The sequence below is a fragment of the Setaria viridis genome, chromosome 1, assembly GCF_005286985.2.
Source record: "Setaria viridis chromosome 1, Setaria_viridis_v4.0, whole genome shotgun sequence".
Lineage (NCBI taxonomy): Eukaryota > Viridiplantae > Streptophyta > Magnoliopsida > Poales > Poaceae > Setaria > Setaria viridis.
Window position 1 is genome coordinate 24,852,324 of NC_048263.2, and position 26,078 is coordinate 24,878,401.

The 26,078-nt window shown below is 41.9% G+C and overlaps 2 protein-coding genes across 2 annotated transcripts; both read left to right on the forward strand.

Moving 5' to 3' along the window:
- The first annotated feature begins 2,003 nt into the window (after positions 1-2,003).
- LOC117852418 (protein BONZAI 1) lies at positions 2,004-11,454 on the forward strand. Its single transcript, XM_034734520.2, has 16 exons — positions 2,004-2,296; positions 3,243-3,290; positions 4,927-5,075; positions 5,206-5,254; positions 5,924-5,980; positions 7,544-7,726; positions 7,872-8,006; positions 8,252-8,313; positions 8,460-8,565; positions 8,636-8,750; positions 8,854-8,930; positions 9,033-9,170; positions 9,376-9,540; positions 9,619-9,732; positions 10,234-10,330; positions 10,835-11,454. Exons 1-16 carry the CDS (start codon positions 2,153-2,155, stop codon positions 10,927-10,929), a joined length of 1,734 nt encoding a protein of 577 aa, XP_034590411.1. The 5' UTR covers positions 2,004-2,152; the 3' UTR covers positions 10,930-11,454.
- A 7,656-nt stretch (positions 11,455-19,110) lies between these two features.
- On the forward strand, positions 19,111-23,603 carry LOC117845276 (uncharacterized). Its single transcript, XM_034726254.2, has 2 exons — positions 19,111-19,682; positions 22,718-23,603. Exons 1-2 carry the CDS (start codon positions 19,445-19,447, stop codon positions 23,326-23,328), a joined length of 849 nt encoding a protein of 282 aa, XP_034582145.1. The 5' UTR covers positions 19,111-19,444; the 3' UTR covers positions 23,329-23,603.
- Positions 23,604-26,078: the final 2,475 nt, after the last annotated feature.

The window sequence follows — 26,078 nt, forward strand, 5'->3', positions numbered from 1 at the left end:
AATTATTTACCGTGACTGTCATGTTTTTACAAATCAGGTGACTGCTTCTTTGAAAAATAAGGATAAGCGCTATATGTCATCCCTAGATTCTTGATTGTACGGTGTTTGAGAACATTGTTTTCTTAGAATCCTTCGTGCACGGAGGCTTCCTCCGAAGAAGAGTGCCTGAATGTTTCTGTTAATAACATGCAGGATTACCTGCATAAGAATTGAAAAGGGAAAAGTTCAAAGTCCAAATTACTCCCTTTAAGTATAACCAAAGTCTAGGTAATTTCTAAAATATTTTTTTAGTTCAGTTGACCTCTTAAACTATGCCGTTTGGTTTAGTTTACCCTTAACAGTTAACACAATTTGTCTTTTTTTTTCCTCCATGCACGGAGTCTTAAGTTCAAATTTTGCAAGATGATGGCAGACATCATAAGACATGTTAGAAAAATATATCATAATTTTTTATCATTATTTTGGTAGGGTAAGATATTTAATAATAAAATTTATCCTTGAGATACAAAATTATATAAAAAAATAATGTTAAAAAATTCATAAAATATTTTTTTAATATAGATCATTGTCCACTACTACTCTGCAAAGTATCAAATTAAAATTCAACTTGTGTATGGAGGAAAAAAAAGGACAAATTGCATTATGGGGTAAGTTGAATGAAATAACATAGTTTAGAAGGTAGATTGAACCAAAACATAGTTTTAAGGAGTTATATAGATTTTACTATACTTGAAGTATACTTGAAGGGAGTAATTTGGACTTTTGATTGAAAAAATTGTAACACGTGCGTCATGTGTGGATAGGAGAATAATCTGAGCAATTTTCCAAACAAACCTGGGATACTTATTTGGAAGCCATCATGTGTGAGGCGTATAGTTGTGACTGAAGCTCATTTGCTTTGCAGCAAAATGATACTAGAATTCGCCTGGTTCACTCGTTTTCAAGATGACGCAATAAAATATTTTCACCCCAAACTCTGGAGCTGGGTGCTTGTATAGTTTTCGGATTGCAAACTGGCATTTTGTTTTGAGACGCACGCTTCAATTTCCTGTGACATTGTGATGGTATTTGAAGCACTAAGGTCCATCCATCCATTTAGTTGTGGCATTCATATATATTAGGCATCTACATTTTTATAGTTTCTGCAAACTTGCATGTAAGCGTTAGTGAGGAGGTGCCCTCTCTGCCTGAACCGAGCCCGCCCTCTGCCTAGGACATACCTGGTGCAATGACGCAAGCTTAGATGAACTTTTTCTACCCGATTTGTTGTAGAATAGCTATCTCTGTGTTATAGGACAAAACATTTTTATTGGTGAATCCTTATTCAGTTCAGTGTACTATTGTTGATGTATCATCAGTATTCGGTTCATTTTTATTTTCAATGCATTTTTTGAACAAGGTGATATGGTTTATGCTGTGTTTATGGATGGCAGTTGGCAGGCGAAGTTTTTGTGGGAGGCAGTCTGAATAGATTTGATAAGCATAACAATAGTGAAGCAGTACATGTGCAGAATGAGAGTTACTCTTTTAGTTCTGGCTTTGGAGAAAAAAGAAGCAAAATCTGTGTAACCTAAATGTTCTACAATCCTTTCAGACCCTGAATCCCTGTTCCCATGTTAACATAATCATGACTGTAAAATTGAAAAGAGATGCATTTGGTTGCTAATTGTCAAATGCTCAGCAAAATTAAAAGCGCCAAACTACCAGAGATGGCTAGTGTTATTTGGCATGCCCCTATTAACATGATCTACCAAAGGTACCGTATGCGTTGTATGCTTCTTGCTTGCGAAATTTTCAACACCGGCGCTCAACTAGTCAAACAAAAGGCAACGGCCAACGGGACGGGCGCGAGTCAAACGGTCAAACCTCGCTCAGCCGTCCAGGGACAAAGCCGTAAATTCCGCCCTGTTCCCGGTGCCCGGCCGGCCCCCCATCTCTCCCCTCTCTCTGCGCGTACTGTGCTGCTGCGTTGGGTAAGGTTGGGGTCCAAGTCTCCGTGCCGTGTCGTCTCCACGACTCCACTTGCTCTTCTTCGCTGGCTACTTGCGGCAGCAACTCCCATCCCCACGCGCTCCCTCCCCTCCCTCCGATATCTGAGATCTCGCCCGCCTCGACGGCGAGCGGCTGACGTGGGGGTAGAGGCCCGCCGGCGATGGGGAACTGCTGCTCCGACGAGGCGGGCCATAGCGGCGCCCACCCCGTCGGCCCCGCCGCCGCCAAAGCCGCCCAGGCCGCCTCCGCCGCGGCCGATCGCTTCCTCCGCTCCCGCGGCGCTGGCGCGTCCACGCAGATCGAGGTACGGAGCCCGCCTCGCAACCCCCGGGGGCTCTATAGTTCTACCTTCGAGCGGTAGGCCAGTGGTACTCGGCTCGGGCGTAGGAGCTCGGGCACCGGCATTGCGCCCGGCGGTGGCGACGGCTAGGTCCCGCCGCGTGCTGCCCCCTTGCCTGTTTTAGGATCGGTTCGGTGGTTTTGTGGCGTCCGCGGAGGACGCATGGGGGTAGGCGGTGGTTTCTGATTGGAGCGATGGGAATTCTCACCATACTTCGGTTGATACTAGCTATCTGGTCCCCCGTTCTGTGAATCTAGGTGCTACCATCTGGTGCACGCAATCTAAAAAGTGGCAGTTCGGGAAAATGACCCGTGGCTGGGGACGGGACACCGTTCACAATTTCACATTACTGCATTAACCTATGGTGATTGGGTGCTGTGCTGATTTGACTGTGCTGCACCCCTGGTTTGGTGCTTTTCCAATAATTCTGGTGGCTGCAGTCAGCGGCTCGTGTGTCCTTAGAGTCATAGAGATGCTAGTGTAAAAGATGGCCGAGTTCTCGAGTCATATATGGTTTTATGACATCCATATTGATTTGTTTGGAAACATTTTTGGATATTTAATCTTCATTGAATTTGTGTATAACATACTTCAAGCTATAGCTGAGCAGCTAAGACCGGTCCCTGTAGCAACTTATTCATTAATGCTATGTTATGGGGTACAACTACTTGGAATTCTTTCAGTAGGATACCTCGGCATTTCATTATCCCTGTTTTAGTGTGATTTTGTAAGGGTTTGGTACTACAATTTTGCTCCATGTGAGGTCTATGGTCATTTATGTGATTTATGTTATGCATTTCTTTTATTGTGTTGCGTTATCTGTTGCTTGTAGCAGTAGAGTTTTAGTCTCTGAATACACGAGGCTTGTTTAGTTGTGTAGTGTTTGATGCTGACAGTATGCATGTTGCAGTTATCTCTCTCTGCATCAAATTTGGGCGATCAAGAATATTTTCCCAAGGTATTCTCCTTGTTGCACCTCTTGCATTCGTGACTTTGCTATTGTTCATTTCCTTGCATCTTAATATCTTATAGCCCTTTACCTTATCTGTTTTTGTAAAGAAAAAAGCAACAGTCAGGAGAGCTGCTCATTGCATTAAATTATGCTTCTGTATCTTCACTGGCATATGCTATGTCATGCTTCTTATTGAATACCATGTTGAGGTCTCTTATAATCCACCTAAACTATATAATCTAGATTATGGGTCATGGGTACTATGGTAAAAGAACACTTTAGGACCACCATGGGACTACAAATAATCTCAAATAAGCTACTCTTGGGTAGCTTATTTTAGATTATTTGTGGTCCCAAAATAATCTTTTACCCTACTACCCATGGATCATAATCTAGCTTATATAATCTAGGAGGAAAACAAACAGGGGCTTTGTTTGGTTAAAACCCTAAAGTGATATTAATTGAGCGGTTATCATTAATTCCACCATGTGACATAATTCCGGAAAGTATAAAAGGAAATGGCAAGCTAATTATAGCATACATAATTACCTTTCCTAGCTCATATCTCATATGCGATGTTAATCCACTACCTTAGCTTAGAAATGAGGTCCTAGAGTGAAAAAGCAGTCCCTTAAGTTTCTTTCATTTTGTCGTTCGAAATCTCGTGAACCTCAGGTCATGTTCTCCACGACCCCTTAATATGCTACATAAAATATTTATAAAAGCCTAAAAAGTTGCTACTAGGAAGAGCGTTTTTTTGGGTAAAAGCCACATTCATTCTTAAGGAGTCTATGCACATGATTTAGTCTTTTAGGTTAGCATGTGAACACGTCCAATTCCTGGCGAGCTTGTAATAGAAACTTGAGAAGCTAAGTTGTATTTCAGATGATACTTTACCATTTACCTATATCACCAAACTTTGCAGCATATTCTAATGTTGAAGTGAGACCAGAAAACAATAAGGCAAACTCCACTTTGGTTCCCCTGACTCTGGACTTGGTTTAATTTACACCCTCAATTGTACCACCATTTAATTTGCATCCCATGAATTTATAAACCAGTGCATATTAACCCCCGTGTGCCTGAATCATTTTGTCCTATGTGGTTGTCAAGGCATACTCTCACTGGCGATATACACTGATTCAGCTCTATTGTCCACACTTACTTTTTCTCTTGTTCTTCCTCCCCTCTTTCCTCTCACCTCTAAACTATAGCTACTCTTGCAGTAGCAGGCTGCAGGCGGTTGCCATGTCCTACACTCTACATCCACCACCTCATCTGTTACCACGCAGACAACTACTTACGCTTCTACTCTCTCACGTGCTCTGCTGCGCACCAAAGTCTCTCCATTTCCTCTTTCACCTTCTATTAGTTCCTCCTCAATGCCACCCTCTCCCCTTCTCCAGCTTCATTTTCATCGTTGTTTCCATGGCCTTTCTTGAGAGTGAATTTCAAAAATACAAACACAATTGGCCTTTTGATGTGATAAAATTGTTTTCCTTTCTAGACCCTTCCTTGCCCACTGCTTTAAGGAAAGTAGCTACAGCCACCTTTCTCTCTGTATCCATGCTACTTTAGCTGAATTTTTGTTGAGTTCTTATGTTGCCACCCTTTCTTAATCTCTCTCACCCATTTCCCTCAGATTAACCCCATGGTGGTTCTGTATTCCAAAAGGAAAGATGGACCACTTGAAGAAATTGGGCGTAGTGAAGTAATTTTAAATTCTTTGAACCCATCTTGGATGACAAAAATCAGTATGCAGTACCAGTTTGAGGTTCTTCAGCCATTGGTGTAAGCTTCTTTCAGTCTTCTGTCATAGTATACTTCAAATTTCACCATTTTTTGTATCATAAATTAATTGTCAAGAGTGTGTGTTACCTCTTAACTATCTTATTGCCTAAACGGATAATTTTATTTGCAGTTTTCAGGTTTTTGACATTGACCCACAGTTCCATGATGTCAGTGAAAAGGTGACTGTTGTTGCAATTCTATATTACTTCTGTTCTATTTACTTCTGCACTGAGTCTGCTAATTGCTAATAGAGTAATAGTAAAGCACACTCTGATACTATTAACGGGATGTTCCAAGCTGACAAAAGCTGGAATGTCTTCACCCTTCAGGACCTTCTGATCCATTTAATGTTTTGCTCGGGTAAAATGGTTTATATAATTAAATTCAGATAGTATTCATTGATACTTCTATAATGTATACCTAATGCAACATTTAAATTTGTTTTTGTACTTAGAAAATATTAGTTATTTGAATATATAGAGAATAATATATACTTTTTTTGGGCCTAAAATCTCCACATTAAATTAATTTCGTTTACTCAATTTTTCTTGAACACCTCCAGATATCTTTAAAATGTTTTTTCTATATAATCCCAAACGAAAAAGAATCGCATGCATGTACTTGGTTATGAAAACAAGGAATTCTGCCTATTCGAAGTATAGAACTCACTGACTTGCAGCTTCAGTCTGTTTTTCAATTGTTCCTTAAATCTTATATTAATAGCCACGTTTCAGTGACCCTGTTAGATTCTGCCAAGATACTAGGGGATGTGATTTATTAAGCCTACACCCCTCATTTCTCTTTGCTGCTGCTTTGCGGTTCTTATGCTAATCTGCTCTGCAATACAGATGCTTAAGCTGGAGGAGCAAGAGTTTCTTGGAGAGGCTACCTGTCTTTTGTCAGAGGTATATTTCTTTTGGCTTTTGAAATTGTTATGTTTTTTCATGGTATATATTCTTCTCCTGAGTAATGCTCACTTTGGTGCACACTGCCAACATACCTTATTTTGAGCAAGAAAAATCGTTCTGAATTTCCAACATGGATAGAATTTCAAGTAGTTGGCAAAGGACAAATTAAAGAGACTAGAAAACACTGACGGTGTATGTTTTCCTGGCTGTGTAACTTGGCTATTGTTGAGTCATGCGCTCACTCACAGTGATCGATAATTAGCAGGTAAGCTCTGAAGCGGAACATCTGAAGGCAAACTTAAGCTAATTTTGTATCTGTTTGCTTGCACAATTCAGACTCGTGGACCAACATGAACTTATCATAGGAATTTGTAGAGCAAATTGCATTACATTACTGAGTTTGTCATGGAGGTCTAAGTAGGTCACTGAAATCCTAAATTGCACATCTAGGCCACTGAAGGAGTTCAAATGAGTCACTAATGTCCTTAGCAGGCCAGCTAGGTACTGATTGTTGATATGGACCTGCCAACATGGTAAATGGCACATTGGCACAAATTTCCCAACCCATGCTTGGTGGCCTTTTTTTTTTGGCAAAGTAGTCCCATATCTATACGAGATTCTTAAATCTCCTATTTGTGATGTCTTACTTAGTCTCCTATTTGTGATGTCTTAAGCCTTTCTCTCTTCAGTTCGCTCTTTCAATCTCCAGCACTACCAGCTCAAAATCCATCACACTGTTGATTCCCACTCTCTGCCAGTTGGCCCCACCCATCAGCAATGCCCCCAGATTTCCCTCCTGTAGATCCACAAAGTCCCCAACTCCACTTTCCTTAGTACGCCATGGTACAATTGCCCCAATCTTTTGAGTATGGACCCCGAAACTGAAGTTGTGATAGCAATGGCTATGGTGAATTAGGTAGTAGCTTGAAAACGGCTGTTTGTTCCTGGTCTTTTCAGATGCTGCAGCCTGCAGTTGCTCATATACATGACATAGAATTGTGCTCCCGTTTAATGATTACACAAGATACATGACATATAATTGTGTTGCTCTGCTTGATAAATGCGTTTTGATTCACGATCAATGAAAGCCGTTACACCTTAAGGCCATGCAGTTAGCTTTGGCATGGAGGGAACACAACTAGACAGTGTAATTCAGCAAAATTTAGAGCCATCTCTGCAAAGCACCTTGTTTGTGCCAGTGTGCTTTGTCATCTTATTAAAAAAAGGGCTCGCCACATAATTACATTAGGTGACTCACTTAAACAGGTTTGATCAAAATGCACAAATTTGGAGTTCATTGACCTAAGTGAACCTATATGACAAGTTCCGTGACCCTTAATGCAATTTACTTGAATTTGTAACTTTGACATAGTGGCCTATGGTAACATGCATATGCTACTTAGATGTGAACATAATATTGCGTGATTGCAAGGCAACACTTGCATGTAGCATTACATGAAGATTTTCTAGAATTTTGTAACATTAATATGTTCCAAGACTATGCTAATTCTAGATTAATATTGTCTGTACTTCTGTTGAAGACCAAGGCCAATTTTGCAGGTTATCACCAAGCGGGACAGGCTGTTGACTTTAAAGCTTGGTGTTTCTGAACACAACTTGCCAAATCCTAGCAAATTTGGTGAGCTAACCATTCAGGCTGAAGAAAGTGCAGGTTCAAAAGCAATCATGGAGATGGTATTCCGCTGTTCGGATCTTGAAATCAAGGATCTTCTCACAAAGAGTGTAAGCTTATGGTCTTATGTTTCTATTCCTTAGTTCTTTTTTTTCTTGTACTATTTGGACTCGCTTTTTTTTTTCTATGCCAATCTTTTGGTTTTTTTTTTGGTGCCATTTCACCATTCTTATTTCTAAATATGCGTTATTGCAGGATCCTTTCTTGCTAATATCTAGAATATCAGATAGTGGAATGCCCGTTCCAATTTGCAAGACAGAAGTAAGAAAGAATGATCTCAATCCTAGGTGGAAGCCAGTGATTCTGAATCTCCAACAGATTGGAAGTAAGGCATGAAACTATCTTCTTCCTTTTTACTTCTGTACTTCTGTTGATGTTAGCTGTCGAAACCATCTATTTTCAGAACATGTTTTACTCTTTGATACTTATGGAAGCAACACTGCACCTTTGATTTTAACCACAGAGTGATGCTGATAGTGTGATATCTAAATCAAAGACAGTGTTTGTTGGTCAATGATGAAAGTATTTGTATTAATCTAATTGTTGTTCGTTCTTATGGTTATATTGTGTTGCAGGAGAACCCTCTAATTATAGAGTGCTTTAACTTCAGTAGCAATGGCAAACATGACCTAGTCGGGTAATTGTCCCCTGTTTAACTCGTTCCACTGCTCCTTTTCCATTTTGATCTGTTCGTAAGTATGTTCCATGGTGCCTTAGAGCCTGGGCCATTAATACTTGAATTCCAATTTGTTTTCTGATTAGATACCCTTTGTAATTCGACAGCAAGATAGTCAAATCAGTTGCAGAATTGGAAAACATGTACCATAGGCAGAATGGTGAAAATTTCTTTGTTCCTGCCAGCAATGCACATGAATGTCACAGTAAGGAGGTAAAATTTGTTACTTTGGAATATATTTAAATGTTGCATTATATAAATAGTTTTTCATTCTGATATGCAGGTATTGAAGAGTCAGTTATATGTGGAAAAATATGTCGAGAGCAATCGACATACTTTTCTAGATTATATTTCTGCTGGGTGCCAGTTGAATTTTATGGTAGGTGTAGATTTCACAGGTATGCGGCAGACATGGTAGTGCACATTGACCTTTCTTTACTTCTGTTTCTCTAGTCATAAGTTCATGCTTAATATATTACTGTCGATGTTTACCCTTTGTAGCTTCAAATGGAAACCCACGGCTTCCAGATTCCTTGCATTACATTGACCCCTCAGGTCGGCCAAATGTATATCAGAAGGTGAGCAACTGATTGATCACCCATTTGTTCTTATGTTCTGATGACCCTCAGAGACTCTGAGCGTGTAGTGATTTTGTGTTCTTCTGTTGCTTTTTTTGGAAGGCAATACTGGAAATTGGTGATGTTCTACAGTACTATGACCCAGCTAAACGTTTCCCCTCTTGGGGCTTTGGAGCAAGACCTATCGATGGTCCTGTTTCCCATTGTTTCAACTTGAATGGCAGCACCTATCAACCTGAGGTATTCTATTTTTTATTTTTTGCTACACTTGAAATGCTGGTTTTCTTTCTTCAGAATAATTGCTACTTCTCAAAAGCTGATTTGTAACCTGATTTTCTCATTTAGAATATTTACCTGGAAGTAGATTTGCTACTTATTTATTTTGTAAAAGTAAAGCTGATTTGGAACTGTTTACACGCAAGCTGATCTTATCAAACTTCTTCAGGTTGACGGAATACAAGGAATTATGTCAGCTTATATCAGTGCACTTCGTAATGTATCACTGGCTGGCCCTACTCTCTTTGGTCATTTGATCAGCACTGCTATGACAATAGCTAGCCAATCTCTTGCTGACAATCAACAGAAATACTTTATTTTGTTAATAGTCACTGTATGTATACCTCTGAAACCATCCTCAAAAAAAAATAGCTATCTATGATTTTCTTCTTACTGTCAAACTATTTTCCAGGATGGTGTGGTGACTGATTTTCAAGAGACTATTGATGCAATCATAAGGGCATCAGATTTTCCTATGTCTATCATTGTTATTGGAGTGGGAGGGGCTGATTTCAAGGAAATGGAGGTAATGTGAGGTCCAGATAAATTGTTACAGTTTTTTCAAGTCATTTGTATTTATTTTGTTCTGGAACTAAAATTGAAATGCTTAGAAACAGTTGCTGCGTAGATCCAGCACTATAGGAACTATAGGAGATAAAATTTCTCTTGGCTGCAACTATAGGAGATAAAATTTCTCTTGGCTGCAAGTCTGCAACTATACTAGCTCGGATGGTCTTAGTACTAATGTGTCACCTTGATGTATCTGTCTAAGATTAGTAAAGTTTCCCTTATCAAGAAAAAAATATAGGAGCTCGGATAACAAACTTAATATTCATTTTTTTAAGTTCTATTTCTCTAGATGTGACTGCCTTAATATAATCATTAAATACAGCACCCCGATACTTTATATCAAGTGATATTGACAAGATTGGTTGCTGATGCATCTGTCGTCGACTTTCTTTCTTCCTGCTGCGCCTGCCCAAGCTCAGCTCATCCACATTTTAATATCAAAATTTGTGATGTGCAGTTTCTAGATCCAAATAAAGGAGAGAAACTGGAAAGCTCAACCGGAAGGGTTGCATCAAGGGATATGATACAGTTCGCCCCAATGAAGGATGCACATGGTATGCATGTGGAACAGAATTTGATCCCTCTTTTTTCTTCAATTTCCTCCCTGAAAAGATGCAAATATATCTTTTGCGTACTATAAAGTACTTCCTCTGATTCTCTACTCCTAAAAAAATCCAAATATAAGTCCATTATGACATCAATAATCTCCAATATGGCACTTTGACTAATAATATCTGTAAAAAATGTTATTCAAAATAGAATGAGTTATGCATTACGGAAGTAGATTTCATGATGAATCTATTACATCAGCCTTATGTTGTCATTCTATATGATTTTTGGGTTATTGATGGTCAAAGCTGAAGATGTTTGACTTGACAAACATAAATTTATGTCATCAGAAGTATATTATCCTTTCAGTCAATAAAAAACAACAGAAACTGTTTTCATATAGCTAGCCAGCGGCATTATTTTCTTGTTGATTTCTTCTGTACTATTCCTGCATTTCTCCATCTTTACTTGAGCAAGAAATCTGATATTGAATTCATCCTTATTTCCAGGCAGTGGGGTGTCGACAGTACAGTCACTTCTTGCTGAGATACCAGGGCAATTCATGACATACATGAGGACAAGAGAAATTCAAACAGTTAGCTAGTATATGATGCCCTCTATCGGTAGAAGATAATCCCTCGAATGTTCATTGTTAATATGATTTTGGCCTTTCCATCGCATAATTTGTGCAATTTCAAGGCATGGGTGCAAGGTAGATAGTAGGGATGTGTTAAAAGGTAGATGAAAGATTCATCTCCTGGAGATGCCAACATCAAATTCGTGAGCTGAGCTGTAATGGCCGGTAGAGGCAAAGAACCGTTAGGCCAGAGGATCCAAGAATGCTGTTTGTGAAGAGATGCTAGGACCTTCACCAGGCCACCTTATTCATGTCAATTTTTACGAGGCTTTATTCTTGTTCGAGTTGGACTCCTAGGCTAGCAATTCGTAATTGGAAAGATGTAACTGTCATCTTTCTCTGTACCTGTTTGTAAAATATATCTTTAGGGTTTGAATTTTGTATTACCCTCGTAGGTACCTTGGAACGAGGAGATACTTTTTGGGATTGTGTATTCGATTTTTCAAGTACCCACAACCACAACCACAAGCTGTGGCACGGCTGTTTGCTTCATGTGGCGACTGGCGGCACATTTCCTTTTTAAAGATGATGGAAAATGTAGCATATGTTGTGATCCTTATGGTTTGAGTCATCCGGTCGCAATATTTTACTATTGTCTCTTTTATTCAAGGTCGTTGTAGCCAACACGACATTTGATACGCCAGTCAACTGTTCACTTCTGTGCAGGCCCGGAAGGCGTTGGATCCTGGAGCGGTCGGAAGACAGCTTCCAGAAAGCGGAACAGGATAGCTTCGTGATCCACATGTTGGGATTGTTCCGTCAATTTGCCGTAGAGAAGTCAACGGGTGCTTGACGAGACGAGCACACACGGCTCGACCACGAACCTCTGAAGCGCGGTGTTTGTAGCTGGTAGAGACGGGGGTGACACTGACGAAGCCACTAGCTTGGCCGAGCGAATGGTCACTACGAAAGACGCCGTGCAATGCATGCGCGGGGACCAACTAGCTAGGCCTAGGCGTGCTCCCTTCCATTGCGAGTATGCGACTTTAGGGAACCAACGTATCCGTTTCACCGAGGGCGGAGATCGATCGATATTCGATGGTACTCCACGAGTTGGTGGGTGATCTGGGTGAAAGCCACAGTAGAGTAATTAATTTGGTTCAGTGGACAATCTGATCCAGCAGTGAAAGCCTGAAAGGAAACATCAGATCCGCATTTCAGCACGGTCGGGAGACAGCAACCCCAAGTTCCAGTTGGGACCTTCGTCTCGATCGATGCTAACATGGTAGCTAGGAGGAACTTCAAAAGATTTAGTATGAGGTTAAAAACAGCAATAATTTGTTTTTTTACTGGCACAAAACTTACTTGGCGGTTAGATGTATGTGTTATCGATCTCAAGATCTGTTGGCCGAATGGAATCACACATACGAACAGAAAGCGGTGTCACTCACCCCCGCGTCGCTCCTGCAAGCGGCACGGGGAACCTTCACCCGCCGCCGCCGGGGCTCCGCTCTCCTTCCCCTCTCCACCTCGCCGTCGCCCGAGCAGGGAGGTCGGAAGCCCGGCCCCTGCAAGGAAGGTAGCGGCAGGGTGTTTTTCTCTGCTAGAAGATGGGAGACGTGAATGAACCGTGTAGGCAGCGCGAGCTTCTTCCTCCAGCTGGGATGGCTGTGCTCCGACACTCCGCGGGCCCTTTGGCCAGATCCATAGTCCTCGAGGGTGGATCTGCAGTCTCCTACAGCGCCGGGCAAGGGGTGGCATGGCGGGACGTGCGGGTGGAGAATGCCTCCAGCAGTGACGGGCCTGCTTCTCTCAAGCGGGCGGCCGTGGAAGGCGGTGCGCGAGCCCGGCGACGGCGTCGTGCGGGAACGAAGAAGCTGCAGCCTGCGGTGGCCGTGGGTAGGCGCGGAGGTGTGCTGGCCGCTGCCGAGTGTGGGCGCAGGTTCAGCAGTGTAGAGGGGCGGCGAGCAGCGAGGTGGCCAGCCTCGTAGAGGCGGTTGCGGCCGTGTGCAGGAGGCGGCACCCTGGGGACCGGCCCAATGGCGGCGGTGGGCGATGCGGCAGCGACGGTGGCATGAAGCGGGGAAGCGGCGTGACACGGTTGCTCGCGGGCGTGGTGGTCAGCGGTGGCCGCATGCATGAGGTAGCGGCCCGCAGGCGGCAGTGCAGATCTGAGGCAGCGGCGTGGAGCAGGGCGTGCGGCTGCACGACCCTTGGCCAGCCTCAGGTGAAGGAGGCTGAGGAGCGGTGCTAGGAGACGCACCAACGGCACTTGCGCGTGGATGCGGAGGTGAGGTTGTTGCCTGTGGCGGCCATCGACCATGGTGAAGAGGTGGAGGAAGGTTTGTGCTGGCAGATGTCACTGTCGTGTTGGGTACGTGGGGAGGTTTGGCTAGAAGCCGCGCAAGCGAGGAGGTGCGGCGGCTTGAGGCCATGGTGGTGCCGCGGCACAGTGGCTACGCGCGTCGAAGAAGAGGATCAACGTTGGTGGTGGAGTGGTATTGCTATTGGCGTTCGACTGTGTGTGAGGTGGGTTGTGTGCAAATGCTGGTGAAAGCCTTAATCGGAACCGATTACGACGATGGCGACACCTTTGGGCACCGTTCCCCTCCTTGGAGGGGTTGTCTTTGTATTTTTGCACACCCTCTTCTCTGGTCGACGTTTGATATGTTTCGCAAGGATGATGAGCCATTGTCTCTGGAAGCTTTGTGTCCGTGCATGTGGTGCAACTAAGATTCCGGCTACGACAAGATGGAGGTGAAGTTATTGGAGTAGTTCGGTAGCACCATGTTACCCCCGGTGGCAAAGCAAGTCTGGATCCTTAGAGTGGAGTCCAGCGGCGGAAGTGGCGAGACCTTGTCCACTTTAAGGTGATGTGCCCGAGGAGTGGTGTGCAATAGTGGATGTGGCGAGGCCCCCACGCGTTCGAGTTGCCTTGGAGGGCCGGGATCCGATGCGGAGTTTCGGTTGTTTGGTGTGTACGGTGCTGCAGCGGTGCTTCAACGTTGGATCTTGCATAGCGGTGGCATTTTCGGTGTGGTGCAATGTGCTCCTCTTTTGACTTTTGCCGCGGCTAGACCGTGGATTGGGAGATCGACGACCGTGTGTGTGACCTAGGATGACGGCGGCATGGTGGAGGAGTCGTGGTAGCTACACGGCTTGCAGCGGATTGCGGCGGTAAGTCCTGCGTGGCAGCGGCTGGTTCGGTGTGGTACATCCTCAAGGATGATGTCACTGGCGATGAGGGCTACTTGTTAGTTTTTCTCCCAGATTGTGGTGGTGCAGTGTGGTGATCAGTGCTTAGGTGTTATCATTGTGCGGCTTATGTCGATGTCTCAATCCCACCAGCTATAGAGTTTGTTTTGTTTTGGTTTTGAGTCGGCGCAAGCCATTAGGAGTTTCCCTTTGTGGTTTTGTTGTTGTACCTAATCTGTGCTCTTTCTTCTTTTTAATATAATCGGCAGCTCTCCGGCCTCGTTTGAAGAAAAAATCCGTTGGCAAAAAAAAATTCTTATCTGCTCTTTTAGTCTCCAGAAGATGTACATGTGTATTTATAAACGTGAGTGTACGTGCAGCGTCCTCGTTGTTTGGCAAACAAAAGAAAAAAAGTGGAAGACAGAGGTGATCTGCCTAGTGCTTTTTGACGAACCCATTAATGACAATCTGTTGTATTTCATTGGATCCCTATCCTTGTCAATGTTGGTCGTTTACATTCTTTCTTCATGTCCGCCATTAGAGATATCGCTCCATGTAGCCTCATTAACACACCCAAGTGAGTTGCCCATCCCTCTCTATTAACAATTTTTCGTTACTCCTGAAGCCTCTAAGCTTACAAACCTAGAGTCTGTTTAGTTCCTCTTGCTAAACTTTAGTTGCTAAACTTTAGTTGCTAAACTTTAGCAAAAGCTATTTGGATATTCTTGCTAAAAGGTATTTAATGAGCTGTAAAAAGACCTATCTACCCTTATTAAAGGTGCGCAGGAGGGGGAGACAAGCAATAAATGAGGGGTATAGGTTGTTCAGCCCATCTTTTAGCAAGTTTTAGCAACCAAAAACTTGCTAAAGTGCTAAACTTTAGCAACTCAACTTTAGCAAGTTTTAGCAAGGGTGTTTGGCAGTTTAGCAGCTAAAAGTTGCTAAACTTTAGCAACTAAAGTTTAGCAACTAAAGTTTAGCAAGGTGGAACCAAACACCCCCCTAATATGAACCCAAATAATGATCCTTGACCTAGAACACTAACGGGTGTTTGGATTTTTAGTTCGGATTAAAATTCATGTCACATCGAATATTCGAAGGCTAATTAGGAGGACTAAACATGCGCTAATTATAAAACTAATTACACAAATGAAGGCTAATTTGCGAGATGAATCTATTAAGCCTAATTAATCTATCATTAGCATATGTTTATTGTAGCACCACATTGTCAAATTATGGACTAATTAGGCTTAATAGATTCGTCTCGTAAATTTGCCTTCATCTGTGCAATTGATTTTATAATTAATCTATATTTAATACTCCTAATTAATATCTAAATATTCAACGTGATAGAAATTTTAGGTGCTCCTCAGGACCCAAACGGACCTAAGATTGGTTCTTGCCGTAGATGAGTCTCGTGGGGTGCAAAGGTAAAGAAAATTTCAGGACCAGAGAAACTATATATATCGCTGGAAGGATTGACCACCTCCCAGGATCCTGCTACTGTTCACACGCTGTGCTGTACTGTTTACTCCTGTGCGGGCTGTTCGCGCTGGAGAGTTCCTGCGGCTGTTCACCCCTGTTCGTACTGTTTACGATGCCTGTTACTGTTCAACTTTTTTTTTACTGCCCACGTCCTCGCTCGCTACTGTTCACGATTTCTGCGGGTGTTCACGAATAGGCTGGCTCTTAGCACGTACCTTTATTTATCGCCATGTAACTCGGTGGGTCACGTTCATCCCGCGCGTTGATGAAAGCAGATCCAGGTGACAGACCTACGTGTCTTCTTTTTTTTAAAATACCTACGTATAGTCCTTTTCAGCAACGAAATCGTTCCCGTCTGCTTGACCTCACGGCTGTCGCTTCGTGCACTGATGAGACATACACTATTAAAAATCATGATGCTCTATTCTCCATCTTCTTAGTTAAGTTGTTGTGAAAAAACTAGGGTTTCTTATCCTTCGGGATGGTAATTGGCAATTGCAGACCTATTAAATTTACTATGATAGGACGGCAATTGCAGACCTATCAAATGTACTATGATTAGTTATTATTTTACTGTATGGCTTTATGCATACTACGTTCCACCACATCAGGTTGCTTCTTTAATTCAAAATTGTAAAGTTCCCCGCATCCGAGCACCTGTAACTTATATTGAAACGTGATGCTTTGTTGCAGGAATCTGTTTTTCATTGTGCATTGTATCCGTGTGATTTGTGTTATGCTATTCTGTTATACCCAAGCTATACCCACATCACTGGTGCAGCGAAGCGCGCCATTCTTCCTAGTAAATATACCCCCGCTAGTATATTACAAGCCTTTTACCCTACATAAAGTACTCCCTCCGTTCCAAATTACGCTTAGACATATATACGTGCATAACAAAAATTATAAATTTAGAAAAACTAAAATAACTAATAATTTAATATGAAATGAGTATTAGTTTAGTGTACCGGAGATCGACAGCTCGGTAAGCTTGAAATCAAGGAGGGTACGGCGTTGAAGTTGGAGCTGTCACGTCGGCGAGTGTAGTCCGCGCAACGATTTTGACTCTCCTGTATACTCCTTCCATCCAAAAAAAAATACAATTTTCATTTTTCAAGAAGTCAAACAGTCTAATCAAATTTATGCAAAAAGTATTAACATTCACATCTCCAAATAGATTTAGTATGAAAATATATCATATGATTAATTTATTGATATTTATTTTATACTATAAATGCTAGTACTATTTTGTATAAATTTAGTCAAATTTAAAGTTGGTTGATTTTTTGGGGAATGAGAGTTGTATTCTTTTTGTACTTGGGAGCGAGGGAGTATAGTTGACTGAAAAACGAAAGGATGCCGTCAGATACTGCGAAAGCGTGGATGGGCCCTGTCAAATTTCGGTGGATGCTGGTGCGTTATCGTGGGTCGTTTGAATTTGGGCACAGCATCTTTGACTGAGCCTGCGTTGCACACACACGCATGTCTGCTGTTGCAGCTGCAGCAGGTGTTGGTGCTGCTGGGCTGCGCCGCCCATTCAACTTGGACCAGAGGCAGAGAGCCCCTTCGTCTAACCGCCCTGTTGTCGGTGCCATCGTCATCTCAGACGACCAGAAGCAAATTGTTGAAGCATCGTCCTCCTTCCATCATCTAGGACGCAGCATTTACCGAAGGCGTTCAAATTGTCACGGATCGAAAGTGCAAACTTGATTGTTGCGGTGAAATTCCTTTGAAAACACATTTCTTGTTGCAAATGATAGAAATGAAAACACGATGGATGGGTAGATCTGTGAGGAACTTGACAAGTCGCTTTTGAGGCAAAAAGTGAGCAAGATCACCGCGTGCACACGTGGGAATTGCACTCGAGATAGGATAGGATGTCGTCACATCAAAGGCGCTAACCCCACGATTTCTTTTCCGAATAATAATCTGGCAAAGTTACCATGCCCTGGACGTAACCATTGAGAACGACGTGGTCATTGCTGCCCATGTCATCGTGGTCCATTTCTTAAAACAAAGTAAAGACGCAGCTCTCATGATCATTACATGCGCCTGTAAACATTTCTAATGCACTAGCTAGGCATATAGATTTCAAGACCGATAAAATTACTGTAGATGGCTCGTTATTGATAGGTACGTTGCCTCTAAAAGAATAATTAGTTAAAAATATGGAACCGTGTTGAGTTGTCAGATACCCGAGCTTGCTAAAAATGTCCGAAAAATGCAATCAGCTAAAATATGCTCTATTCGCGTCATTAGTTTGTGTCTATATATGATCTGCTTGACCATATATATTACTGCTAGTATTTGGATAGGTTTGATGGTCTGGTCTTTGATATTGCACCCTGACGTGTAGTTGAGATGATATTTCAACCTTCTTGTACCTTATAAAAGAAACGTGTAAGCTATTTTCTCTTAAATTCCGTTGCCAAAGAAACAAAATGCCAACCAAAATATTAATGTGTTACAAAATATATAGCTTAGAAGAAAAGGTTAAATGAAACATTTAAGCAATCAAGGGGTAGCAGAATGCCCATACATATGTACACTACTAAATTTAACGGGTAGCAGAAGTCTAGAACTCAAACTTGAATAGACTCGCCGTACACTCAAATGCATGCCATACTTTCGCAGTATTTTCACCCCAGCAATAGACCTATCAGTATTTACTTTGTCCGTTAGTTTTTTCTTCACTAATGACGGGAATAGACCGATGATTCCACAAGAAATATTCGAAATATTCTAATTGAAACAAGCTGGAGGGGATCATGAGAATTATCCACCTTCACTCAGCAACACTCACCTCTACCGAATTGTAATCTTTAGAGACAAAGGCAAAGTTGCAACTTTTGATAATGTTTTTTGACCGAAGTACTTTTGACAATGTTGTAAGCTTGCTATTCAAACATTACAGCAATGCCATCAAAGCTTCCATTTAACTGATATTCTTTCAAAGAAAAAGATTTGACAATTTTACAAATGCCGAGGTGAATCAGATATAGTTTTCTACGGCTCGTCAGCATGTTACCACATATAGTTTCAGTGTTTTAAATAGCGGACTATATAATGTAGCAGCAGTCTTCTTCGACTGATGCTATTGACCGCTATTTTTGCTACGACGGTCCTAGCTAGTGGCAGTTCTTGTATAGAATATATTTAAAACATTGATAGATTTTGTAGCCTGTTTGGTAAGTAGCGAATGGTAATAATTCATTTAGTGGTAGATGATATATTTGTTTGTTGTCAGCAAGATGTTTATGTGACTTTATAAATCTTAAGATTTATGACTTTAGTCTTTCAACGCCGTTAATAGGAGAAGGGCGTAACATGTTTAACGTGCGTGTATGTGCATATATATGTAAGCGTTGTAGCATATCTGAAAAAAGAAATTGACGCATGGCAAATCTTGTGCACGAAAGCACCAAACAGCAAAAATAGAATCACGTTTCCTTGTATTATTAAATTTTTCTGATTATTTAATGAAGGATGGCAAGGACAAGCGGAAGACCTTTTCAACGCATCGATGCTTTTGCTTCCTTCACAAAGCAAACCTCTCTTCCGTATCACAGGCAGAACCGGCCACCACCACGCACCAGCACCAGACTGTCTCCTAGCTAGCTCCCGATTAGGTCAGTCAAATACGCAAGGTGGTCAAACCAAGATCAGAGGGAAAAAGGTCTAGAGATCGAAGGTGGAGCACCGAAGCCATGGCGGCAATAAGCGGCGCCTGCCCGAGCCTGACGACGAGGAGGCTCAATCGGCGTCGCTGCCCATCAGTCTAGAGCGCCACTTCCCGCGGCGGCAGCAGCAGCAGCAGGTCTTGCTCGGAGGCGGTGGGGATGGTGTGGATCGCGATGAGTACATGTCTGCACCGGCGACGGCGCCGTCGCCGTACCACGCGCAGGCCCAGCAGCATGGCGCATACGGCTCCACCATGCCGTACTACGACGTCGGCGTGGGCTCCTCCGCCATCTCATCGCATCAAACGGGCCACCTGGCCGCGCCGGCGCCCGCTATGTCTCCTCATCAGCAGGCGACGCCGGAAGCTGGAACTGCTGCTGCTGCTGCGGCGGCTAGCCAGGCCGCGGAGGTGCAAGAAGGTACTAACTTGTACTATGATCCAATCCACGAAAACATGTATGTGCAAGAAAGTACTAGCTTATAATAATCTAGGGAAGCATCGAAATATCGTGCCTTTTGAATTTACCAACGAAAGAACATGGCTAGCGGTATTTATCAAAGACGTGATCTTTCAGTGTTACCGAACAACTTTTCACTATAATGTACTGGTACCACTAAAGAACCGTGTGCTTTGCTGTAAGCCTACAACTACAATCTACAAGCCTGTTGCTAGCTACCAAATCATCTACTAGGTCCACATATGGGTCTGATCACTTCCTCTGTCCTAAATTATAGGTTATTTTAGTATTTCTAAATTCATAACTTGTACTATGCACCTAGATATACATATAGTGCTCATAATTTGGAACAGAGAGAGTACTTCTTATAATAATCTACAACTCCTAATAAGTGTCGTCGGTCGTCCGATTTCTCCCGAGATTATTGAGTTGATGCAAATCTCAGTCAATGGTATCTGGATTAGTCAGGGAATGGGGTTTCCGGAGTTAACGAGTTCCCAAGTCTGCCAACGCAAGCTTTGTAGAGGCAAGCCCCAGTTTGGTGGACACGCTCAATTTGGAGAGCTTAGCGAGAGAGGGGTGGCAGCGGTGGCATCCCTGCCGCTGGATATGGCCAGACGCGCGGGTGAGGCAGGAAGAATAGGGACCTGTTTCAATGAGGGAAAATACAATAGAGAAGGTAGCCAGAGGTTGAAGAAGACATTTCACGTGTTGGCTGCCACCAAATGTCATATGTGGATAGGGGTGGAGCCGGGCCAGGCTTTGCCCGATTGGGCTAGGTAGACCTAGGTCTTTATACAACAGTTGCTACAATATATATAGAAACTACGAGCCAACGCTTAGGGCCATGGTCCTAGGCCCCGCCAGCCTCCACCACTGTATGTGCGTCGGTCGAAAAGTTGCTTGTTTTTAGGTGTTTGGTGAATCATTATAACTATTAGCCTCTCTTAGTTTTGACTAGTCCATCATCCGTGCTCCCGCACGGGTTAATATTTTTAGAAGCTATTGTGTTTGAAAATTATTTAGAAATTAAACTCCTAGCTAATAATCAAAATTGTTTACCTACTACTCTCTTATTTTTCAATACTTCAACATAATACTTATATAGATACGTATCTATCTTTGTCCAGTTGTGATTAATTTTTAATTAATAATTACTCTATGCATGTTTTCATCCATATTCGTACTTTTTCCATTTGGTATCACACCTTCAATCCTCCGTACATTATATTTAGTATACAAATCAATATTTTTCATCGATTCCTCACATACATGTATAAATGGTCTAAATGGTGGCACTCATCATGTGTATATACTTTAACTTAGTATTTTTATATTAACAATGACATAAATAGGTAATGTAGAATCATGTATTAGTTTAGTTTTTGACATTTCTATAAGATGCACAAGATAATTAGATTAATATTTAGGTGTTTACTTTAGGTTATTTTTAATAACGACACACGTGGGTAACATTGATAAAATTTTAGAATGACATTTTAAGTTATGCTTTATAATGATGTGTATTAGTAAATTGGATGGAGATTATGGGGTTACTTTAGATTATTTTTTATAATAGTTGAGCTCGGTAATTTAGATATAGGTTTAGAGCTCATTTTTGAATATTTTCACCATGACATTGGTGGGTAACTTTTTAGAAAATATAATGGATCAATGGCTATGATTATTAGAGTTTACAGGATTGGTGTTTGATGTTTTTAATTTTTATGAGCATTTGTATCTTTTTTCTAGCTTGTCTCGTGGGAACTAATGCTGAGTCTCCAATGGAAAAAAATGAGATTACATTGCTACAAAACTATTACCATATGCTACCTCTCGTTTGTTAAATATTCGAACACAATACTTATGTAGATATATACTTAATATATTTATCCAATTGTATTAGATTTTAGTTAATAATTACTCTATAATATTTTAATCCACATTTATAATCTTTAACTTTTCACTTTGCATCGCAGGTATGCGCTTGAATTTGTTTAATGAACTCTAAGTTTGAGATACAATTTTAGCATAGAAATCTATATTCTCATCACTTTATATCCTTATAAATGGTGACACACGTGATGTGTATAGACCTTAATTATTATATTGTATACCAATAGTGAAAGATATAGACGATTTAGAATCATATATTCCTGTATATTTTTAATTAAGGTTATTTGATTCAAACGTAGGGTTACCTCATGTTATTTTTTATAATGACATGTGTGGGCAATATAGATGCAAAATTAAGGGGTTATTTTAAGTTTTTTAAGTAATAGTGGTAGGCAATTCAGTTGCAAATTAGGGGGTTATTTTAAATGTTGTTTATAATGGCATAACTGGGTAATTTGGATGAAGATTAGGGGGTTATTTCAGTTTATTTTATATAATGGCAGAGGTGGGTAATTTATATATAGATTTAGGGGGTTACTTTAGGCTATTTTCATAATAGCATAGGTGGGTAATTTTTTAGAAAACATAATAGATCCAATGGCTATGATGATTTGAATTTATCGATTGATGGTCGGATGTTTTGATTTTTGTTAGAATTTCTAGGATTTCTCTCTTTTTCTAGAATGCTCACCTAGGAATCCTAGGTGGGTTCATCTGGAGGCTTTAAAAGGAGCCTCCAATTAGTAATAGTAACATGGTTAATTCAATGTATTAAAGTTCTTATATCATACTACAATACATAGAAAAAGCTTTTTGGTTGATGTGTGAAACTCAAGGTAGCACCCCGGACTATATGTTGGTCCTAGCAAGTGCAAAACTTATTACGAGAAACGTTGCCTCCTCTTTGAGTTCCTTTGAGCATGACCCTCCACGGGAGAGGTGTTAATCTTTCCTACAGACATGCACGGTTCGTAAGCTTACAAGCTTCATGCATGCGCCCAAATAAGTTCAACTATCTCGCCCCAACACACGAACACGATGATAGCTTTAGCTTCTTCTTTTTCGGGTATCCTTAGCTTTAGCTACAAATAAACATGCAGGCAACGTGATGAGAAGGCACTACCGTGGCGTGCGGCGGCGGCCGTGGGGCAAGTGGGCGGCGGAGATCCGTGACCCCGCGAAGGCGGCGCGCGTCTGGCTCGGCACCTTCGACACCGCGGAGGCCGCCGCCATGGCCTACGACGACGCCGCGCTCCGGTTCAAGGGCGCCAAGGCCAAGCTCAACTTCCCCGAGCGCGTCCGGGGTCGCACCGGCCAGGGCGTGTTCCTGGTCACCCCCGGCGTCCCTCAGCTGCCGCCAGTAGCTCCATTGCCGCCGTCTCCGCTGCCAACTGTCGCTGTGCCGTTCCCCGACCTGATGCGGTACGCGCAGCTGCTTCAGGGTGGGAACAGCAGGAACGTCGTGGCCGGCGACACCGGTTATCTTGCGCCGCCGCCGGCACAGGCGTCGTCGTCGGTGCAGATTCTGGACTTCTCGACGCGGCAACTCCTCCGGGGCTCACCGACAACGTTCGGCCGCCAACCGTCGACGACGTCGGCATCGATGTCCACGACTACTGCGTCTTCTTCGCCCAGCATGTGGCCTCACGTCGAGGCCACGACTAGCGGAGTAGATGAGACGCACGACGAGAGTCGCAATGCTCCTGACTGATTTTTGTTAAGCATGCACGCCCTAATCAATATGATCAGTGAATTTCACATTATGGTCTAGATAGTTTGGTTCTTGATTTCTGTTCAAATCCGAATGAATGTGGAATTAAATTTGTGCAAATTAGCAGAGGAGTATCAGTATCGCTCAATTTGGAAGTAATTAAGAGGAATAATCTTAAGCAAGTGTACCAGTATATAATGACTATTGGTGAATGCCTTTATGTCACTTTACCGCCGGAGCTTTTGAAAATGCACGAGCTAGTATTTTATAAGCAACTTTGCTTAAGACCGCATCATGGATGCACCCCACCACGCATATCTCCACTGTTTCACTAGCTACTCCGTTACTTCGACAACGACAGAAACCAACACATAGTATGCACTCGTGGGGCTTCAAATTAATAAATCATTTCGTATACAATCTTCTCGATTCATCTAGGCTTGGTATTCTTAATTTAGTGTTGCACTGCATTAAGATGGAGTGTGCATTTAAAATTGTAGAGAGTCACTCGTCACTATTTGCCTTTTTTCACGTAGTGAACAACCTAGAAAAAGAAATATCGTAGTCGATGGTCATAAAACTTGTCCACAATCAAACCAAGGAAGATATATGTTCGTAGATCTTTGGAAAAGAACTCGTGTCGTCTTACGAGTGGCAATGGTAGATACACCCTATATTTCTTATTTATATGGCACGTACACTTTTCAATATTCAAACCTCATAATTTCCAACCAACAATTAGCCTTACAAGATGCACATTTTCTAACAGAAGCCATAGTTTGATTTATATTTGAAAGTACTAAGTCATAGTTGCCATTTTGTTATTTTAAGAGAAATCACAGGTCAAGGACTAATTTTGAGGACCTTGTCAAGTCAAACAATGCCCTATATTTTGGAGCGGTGTGCCCTATCAAGTATGATGATGTGTCTTGTTTGCGGCAATCGGGCAATGCAAACTTATACTTGATCTGCTTCTACAGGATGTCTCCTTGTTCCTTCTTTTCTTCAGATCACGAGATATGATCTTTCTTCATAATTCTCAGCAGATAAGAACAATGATCCGGTGCTATGTTGTGCCCATGTCATTTGAAGAAAAGCGAGGTGTTCCCGTGCTGCACTGCAACGAACATCCGTACATGGGAAACGGAGTCGGAGAGGACAATACAAGACGGAATCGTCGAAGCACGCCGCCGTGTTCTTGTTCCTGTTGTTATCAATTCGGAGTAGAATAGATCGATGCCGCGTTCTATACTGGATACAACAAAGTTCGAATAGGAAGTGGTGTACGTAATTAAGGTTGGTCTTCTACCACTAGTAGACAACTCATCTTTAGTCCCGGTTGGTAGGGTGCATGTCTCCCGAAAATCCATCCGAGATAAATCAATCGAGACAAAAGGGAGGAGTCTTTAGTCCTGGGTCCTTCAACCGGGAGTAAAGCCACCCTTTAGTCCCGGTTAGTAAACAGGGACTAAAGGGCCTGCCACGCCAGGCGCGGGACAGGCCCTTTACTCCCGGTTGGTAAAACCAACCGGGACTAAAGGGTGCCCCTTTAATCCCGGTTGGGTTTCCCAATCGGGACTAAAATCCTACTTAAATTTCAGGCGCGCGCCATACAGGCACTTGCATGGCACCTGTAATTTCATGCATCATGTACGTACTCTGGCTTTTTTATTAATCTTTAGTAGTTGAGACTTTTTTATAGTGAAATCAACTAGTATTTAAACGAATACAATTACTATATATATATACACAATTCTTAGTATATATATACAATTCTTAGCATACTATACAAATCGATCTTAGCGTGTATTATATATACAAATCAAACTATATATCTACAATCTTTTCGTCGAGGTGCTGCTTGGAGCGTCTAAATTTCGTCCATCGTAATAAATTCTCCTTGTGGATTTACCACCTCGTCCATTAGAAATCCAATGAGACCTTCACATATTGCCGCTACTCTTTCCTTCTTCAAGAGTCCTTGTTGAATATTGAACATCTATAATTTGGAAATATGTGAATGTTACATGAACAATTAAATATAAGGAGCTAGAAAATAATTAACTATTAATAGTTTTATTTTACGTACTTTAAAGTTGTGCGGCGTCATCTTTAGTCCCTTGGGTCCCATAAAATTGTGCATGTGCTCACAGATGTAGTAGCTACATAGATTATTCCCGGGTTCCTATCTTAAGTACTTCCGTGGGTAAAAAAATAAGTTATGAAATATTCATGTTATACAATGTACAAAATGTGCGGACTTCATACGTACCGGGAAGTCTGTGTTCCATGTATGTTTTTCTTTGAATGGACCTTTGTGTGCCCTCATGAATTGTTTCCATACGCTGCGGATTAGAATAATGAATGATATAGTGTAACCGGGATAAAATTTAGGAAACAAACTTTTGCATAGAGATAAATGTTCAGAATTATTACAAGCCTAGCATGTCTTGCATGTCTCGGTACTCCACTGGATCTTTCCTTAATGAATCAAAGACAGTGATGTGGTTTCTTTCAGGCTCAATTATAATGAGAATCCAATGGAAGCTGTGTACGTAAATGTTCATACATATTAGTGCTAACTAACATTAATTAGGTAAGGAAAAAGAAAAAGAAAGTAGACGGCATACACACACTTACTTGATGTTGTATGGAAGTAGTATGAAATCCTTGAATTTTTGTTTGTCTAGGAAATTGTATACTTCCACCAAGGTTTTTTCCAGCGATACCTGTATCTGTTTTTGGTTAAC